General features: G+C 65.1%; 2 protein-coding genes across 2 annotated transcripts; both read left to right on the top strand.

Annotated features, from left to right (window-relative positions):
- Positions 1 to 384: 384 nt before the first annotated feature.
- On the top strand, positions 385 to 2,038 carry MNEG_10155 (hypothetical protein; the record flags this gene model as incomplete). Its single annotated transcript, XM_014041375.1, has 2 exons — positions 385 to 387; positions 602 to 2,038. The coding sequence occupies 2 exons, from the start codon at positions 385 to 387 to the stop codon at positions 2,036 to 2,038; spliced, it is 1,440 nt and encodes a 479-aa protein (XP_013896829.1).
- A 1,693-nt stretch (positions 2,039 to 3,731) lies between these two features.
- Positions 3,732 to 5,490, top strand: MNEG_10154 (hypothetical protein; the record flags this gene model as incomplete). The annotated part of the gene is made up of 5 exons (XM_014041374.1): positions 3,732 to 3,884; positions 4,042 to 4,234; positions 4,408 to 4,679; positions 4,939 to 4,990; positions 5,321 to 5,490. 5 exons carry the CDS (start codon positions 3,732 to 3,734, stop codon positions 5,488 to 5,490), a joined length of 840 nt encoding a protein of 279 aa, XP_013896828.1.

Raw genomic sequence — 5,490 nt, 5'->3', positions numbered from 1 at the left:
GGCGGGGGCGGGGCTGAGGGTCGCGGCTGCGCAGCGGCGCCGCGCTCGGGGTTTCCATGTGTTAGATGGCGTGTGCACGCTGAGGCTTTGATAGCAGCTGGTTCAGCACCTGCACCGCCACAACCACAAAACACTGTTGATGCCGCGCTCGCTCCCGCTCCTTGCTCCAGGCCGCGGATGCTGCGGCGCCGGGCGGCGCTCTGCATGAGGCGGAGGGGGCGGAGGGGCGGCTCGAGGCGCACGACGCGCCGGGGGGCTTGGAGCTGGACTGGGCGGCGGAGCGGGCGACCGTTTATGGGCAGCTGGCAGCGGCTCAGCAGGTGCGGCGCGTAACACGGCAGGTGTTTTTGGGGGGGGACGGAGGGGGGCTGGTGCAGTGACCAGATGGTGGGTGTGGATTCAGAACGTGCTCGTTTCATCCAAGTGGCCCCTTGGACAAAGGCGCGTTGCCTGCTGGGCTCTCACTGCCACTCCGCAAAACGCCACAACCGCCTGCGCTGCGGCCAGCCGCGCGCAGGCCCGCCCCCTCGCGCCTCCTCTGCAGCGCCATCGCTGCTGCAATAACCCCGCCCCTGCCCCCCCCTTCTCCTTCCCACCCCAGGCGGCCGAGGAGGCCGAGGCGCTGCGCGGCGAGGTGGAGGGCCTGCACGCTCAGCTGCAGCAGCAGAGGGACCAGGCTGCGGCGGCGCTGCAGCATAGGGATGCGGCGGCGCGGGCCCAACAGCAGGCGCAGCTGCAAATCCAGGCGCAGCTCCGGCTGCAGCTCCAGCTGCAGGGCGCGGCCAAGAATCACTGTATAGGGCAGCTCCAGGAGGAGGTGGTGCGCCGGCAGGCAGAAGCCGGGGAGCTGCAGGCGAAGATGTCAATGAAGGACGAGATCATTGCCCAGATGCAGGGGCAGATGGCGCGCCAGCAGGCGGCAGGCGAGAAGGCGCAGGCGCGGATCCGGCACCTGGAGGCGCAGCGCGCCGAGCTGCGTAAGGGTTGCAGCGAATTTGAGGCGGCGGCACGCAGACTGCGCGCCGAAAGCATCAGGTTGATATCAGAAGCGCGCGTCAACGGGGAGCACGCGGCGCGGCTGCAGGGCTACCTGGCGCTGATGACGGAAGGCGCGGAAACGGCGCGCGGCGAGGCGGAGGCGCTGCGGGGTCAGCTGGCGCGCCTGCAGGCGTGCCTGGGGGCGGTGCGGGAGGAGTGCGCCGCGGTAGATAGCGACAGCAGTGGCAGCTTTGACGACGACGGAAGCGAGGGCTGGGCTGAGGGCGGCCGCGAGTCCCAGGCGCTCTCAGGCGGCAGCTGCGCTGCCACTACCAGCGGCAGCGCCGCCACTGCCGCCAGCGACAGTGTCGACGAGGCCAGCAGCCGCCCGGCCGGCGATGCGCATGCCACCTGCAAGGACGCGCCCGCGGCGGCCGGCGCTTCAGTGCCAAGCGCCACCCGGGCCGATGGCGCCGGCGCGCTCGCTGCCTGCTGCGGCGCCGACGGCGGTCTGGCCGGCGTTGTGCCGAGCGGCCGTGCGTGCGAGGGCGCGGTCGAAGCGGTCAGCTGCACGCGTGACGACGACTACTGCAGCATGCCTGAGGCCGGCGTCGACCCTGCCGCCGCCTCCATTGCCGCCGGCGCGCTGCAGCAGCAATTCGCCGCCTCAGAGGAGCAGGTGCAGGCGGACGGCGCCAGCTGCAGCAACAGCGAGCAGGGCAAGGACGGCGACGCCTCGGTGGCTGCCGCGCAGGATTGCTCTGTGATCGTCATCGTGCGCGTCGGCTCCCCCTGCGGTCCCAAGGCGGCGGCGCTGGCGATTGTCGAGGGCCACGACTGCAGCGGCGCCTGCGACGCAACTGACCACGGAGCCGGCCCGCCCGACATCGCCGAGGCCATGAATGCTGGGCGTGAGGGGGCGGCGCCAGGCGTGGGCGCGGGCGCGCGCCCAGTCTGGTGGGGCCGGCTGCGTGGCAGGGCGCGCCAGGCCAAGGCTGCGCTGCGGCGCGGGGTGCTCGCGCCCCTGTGCTTCACCGGGACAGAGGCCGACCGCTTCTGAGGTGTGGGCTGCAAGACTCCAACTGGGCTACAGGGACCCAATTCCTTTCTGCACTCGCATGAGCCCGGGAATACAAACGTTTTGAGCCGCCGCCATACCGGCCGCCAAACGTTCCTTTGCTGCTGCATGCGCACTCGGCTCTGGAAGCCTGCATGTATGCGCGTGCTGTGTGCGCAGTGTCACTGCCTGTGGTGCCTGCACACGCGTCACAATGCGGGCTTCAGCAGGGTTGATGGGCAACCCAATCCTTTTCTGCAATCGCATGAACCTGGGAAATTGAAACGTTTTGAGCCGCCGCCATACCGGCCGCCAAACGTACATTCTGCTGCTGCCTAAGCACCTGGCTGTGCAAGCCTGCCCGCGTGCTGTGTGCGCAGTGTCACTGCCTGCGATGCCTGCACACGCATCACAATGCGGGCTTCAGCAGGGTTGATGGGGCAACCCAATCCTGTTCTGCAATCGCATGAACCTGGGAAATTGAAACGTTTTGAGGCGCCGCCATACCGGCCGCCAAACGTACTTTCGCTGCTGCCTAAGCACCTGGCTGTGCAAGCCTGCCCGCGTGCTGTGTGCGCAGTGTCACTGCCTGCGTTGCCTGCACATCCACCACGATGCGGGATTCTGCAGGTTGAGCATGCCCGTGCCTTGCGGGGTTGATGGCTCATCAGCTGCCGTGGGCGGCTGAGCTGCCTGCTGCAAGAAGGTGTGGGTGTGTGCGCTCACGCACCGGGGCCTTCACATCGGGGTGCTGCTGGTCTCCACACGACCTGCCAGGAGGGTGCCACCCTCCAGCTTAATACGAATCTGTGCACACCCGGGAAGGGGCCTGGTGGTGTCGGACCCCCTGCCATCCGCCGCATTCCTGTACTGCATTGGGTCACGCGGCTGCCCAAGCGAGCGCTTGCTCCGCTGTCTTCAACATCGCCAACGCGTCTGAGCCTGCACCCCGGGGCATCGTAGGCCTACGAACGATATTTCGCGGCAGGCAGCCGGCCTGGCTGGCGGTTGGATCTGCCCCATCTTGCGCTCTGCCCCATGTTAGCGCCTAAGGTGTCACCGCGCGCGCGACGCGCACTGAACGCTTTTGGTGTGCAAGCGCCTCAAATCTGTTCGTTGCTGTCCCCCAACAACTCGCTTGTGAATGCCGAGTAACAGTTTGAAGTACAAGTGTCCCATGTCTTAACAATGTTCAGCTCGCTTTTTAACCAACTAAGGTATGACAGGTGTTGAACGGGACCAATCCAATCAGTCATGATCAGGGTTGCACCGGCCCTTGGCTGCACGTGTGCTCCCGGGCAACCGAGCCAGGGGGATGCAAGGGCTACCCTAGTTGTGCTTCCTGGCACGACCTAGGTGTGACTTTATCGTACAGGCAGCTGGATTGTTGATTATTATTATGGGTTGAACAATATCATCACCATCACCACCATCTGCAGCTGCTGCTTGTGCTACCAATCGTCCGTACGCCACGTACCGTAGCTGATGTAGCTCAGTAGCAACAGTAAACAGCTCAAGCTGAAAGAGTTGCACGCCCTGCAGCAGTGTATGAGATTTCTTATGGTTGCCTGTCATACAAATTTGAATAATCGAATCTTCCACCGACAAGTTTTACACTTTCCCGTTTGAACTCTCGCGGGATCTGTCACTCAGTCTCACGATCTGACACCGCTCATCGTCTGTGTTCCTCCCAGTAATGGAGGACGAATACGAAGTCCTATGCGGCCAGCAGCCGCTGCTGGCCGTGCCCCAGCGCAGCGCCGATGGGCGCTTTGACGTGCTGCGTGTGCTGGGGGGCGGCTCCGCCGCGCAAGTTTATGAGGCTGTAGACATGCACAGCGGCGAGGCGGTGCGGCAGGGAGAAACATCACTAGAGCCTCAACTCTGAGACGAAGCCATGCGAGTCTGCTGGTGACAGCCTCTTGTGCGCGCACACCTGCCTGCCTGCCCCTGATCGCCTGGTTGTGTCAACACTCACCGTGCTCCTCCTCGCCCCACCCGAAAAGGTGGCTCTGAAGATTTTGGCGCCGGACCATGCAGCCCCCGGAAGCTGCGGCGTTGCTGCTGGCGCCTTGGCAGCAGCGGCAGAATTCGACTCATATCAGGCTCTCGGCGCCACAGCGCACGGCGACCCCGGCAGCTGCGCCGCCGACCTAGCCTCTGCGGCTGCGCACGGCATACCCTTCGCCTATCAGCATGGTACGGCTGCTTGTGAGCATGGTGCGGCTGTGCAGCACTGCAATGGTGCCATTCTGAGGCGGCACCGGCTCAAACGGCATGCGCCCCCATGCAGACTGCCATCAATCACTTCACAGCGCATACTCAACGTGCCCTAACACACCCTGCATGTTGTCCCCCAACACCTCTCGTAGGCGTCCTCACCGTGTCCCACCCAAACACGCAAGCTTCTGCCTCGCCACCAAGGCAACCCGTTTCCGACCCCGCGTGCCCCGCCCCCATGCACGCCGCACCCCGCCACGACGCCACCGCCGCCGCTGCCGCCGCCCTCGGCAACCGACGCTACCCCTACCTCTCGCTGCAGCTGCTCGGCCCAGACCTGTTCACGCTGATGGAGCGCGGCGCGTTTGACGCGAGCCAGGCGGGGCGCGACAGGCTGGCGGAGGTCGGGCGCAGCATGGTCACGGTGCGCGGGGCCTGGCGTCCATTGCTGGGGAGCCGGTGCTGCCAGACTGGCTGATCGCACAGTTGTTGAGTCGTCTGAGGCATGTATTTTTCAGCTTGTCTTGGGACTCCCATGCATGGGTGCATGCGTCGCAACATGCAGTGCATGCAAGGTTCATGCGTGCACCAACAACATGCAACGCATGCAGTTCAGGGTTTTGAAAGAAGCAGGCATGCTTCAGAACGCACACCCGCACATGCACAACTGCGACGCGCCCCAGGCTCTTGAGTTCATCCACGACCGTGGTCACGTCCATGGAGACCTGAAGCCGGGTGAGTGTGCACGCACGCATGCCATGCGCGGCGCATGTACGTGTGATTGTGTGTAGATGTGTGAGTGTGTGCATGTGCACATAGGCGGTCCTGCAATCTTGCGTACGTACAGGGATGTTATCATTGTCAGTGCTGGTGGTAGTGGTGGCTGTGGTGCTGGTGATGATTCGACTATGGGGCTGTGCCGGGACGTCGAACTCGTGACAGTCATACATCAGTCACACAGACTGAACGGCCCCCAGAGTGCTGGCCTGTCATCCAGCCCCACCACCTCCGCGCAGCTGCCAGCGTGCGCACCTGGCTCACTGCCGCGCGCTGCCCTCCACACAGAGAACATCGTGGCGCCGCGGCCCATGAGCCCCTCGAGCCCCTTGCCGCCGGCCGGCCCACCCCCAGCGACGCGCCCGGGCGCCGCGCTCGACCGGCAGCTGCCCGCCAGCTTCTACCTGGTTGACTTTGGCGGCATGTCGAGGATCGACGCCGCCGGTGCGCGCATGTGA

Source organism: Monoraphidium neglectum (genome assembly GCF_000611645.1).
Source record: "Monoraphidium neglectum strain SAG 48.87 unplaced genomic scaffold scaffold02202, whole genome shotgun sequence".
Classification (NCBI taxonomy): domain Eukaryota; kingdom Viridiplantae; phylum Chlorophyta; class Chlorophyceae; order Sphaeropleales; family Selenastraceae; genus Monoraphidium; species Monoraphidium neglectum.
Note: the sequence above shows the minus strand (reverse complement) of the source record. Positions and strands in the feature narration are given on the sequence as shown.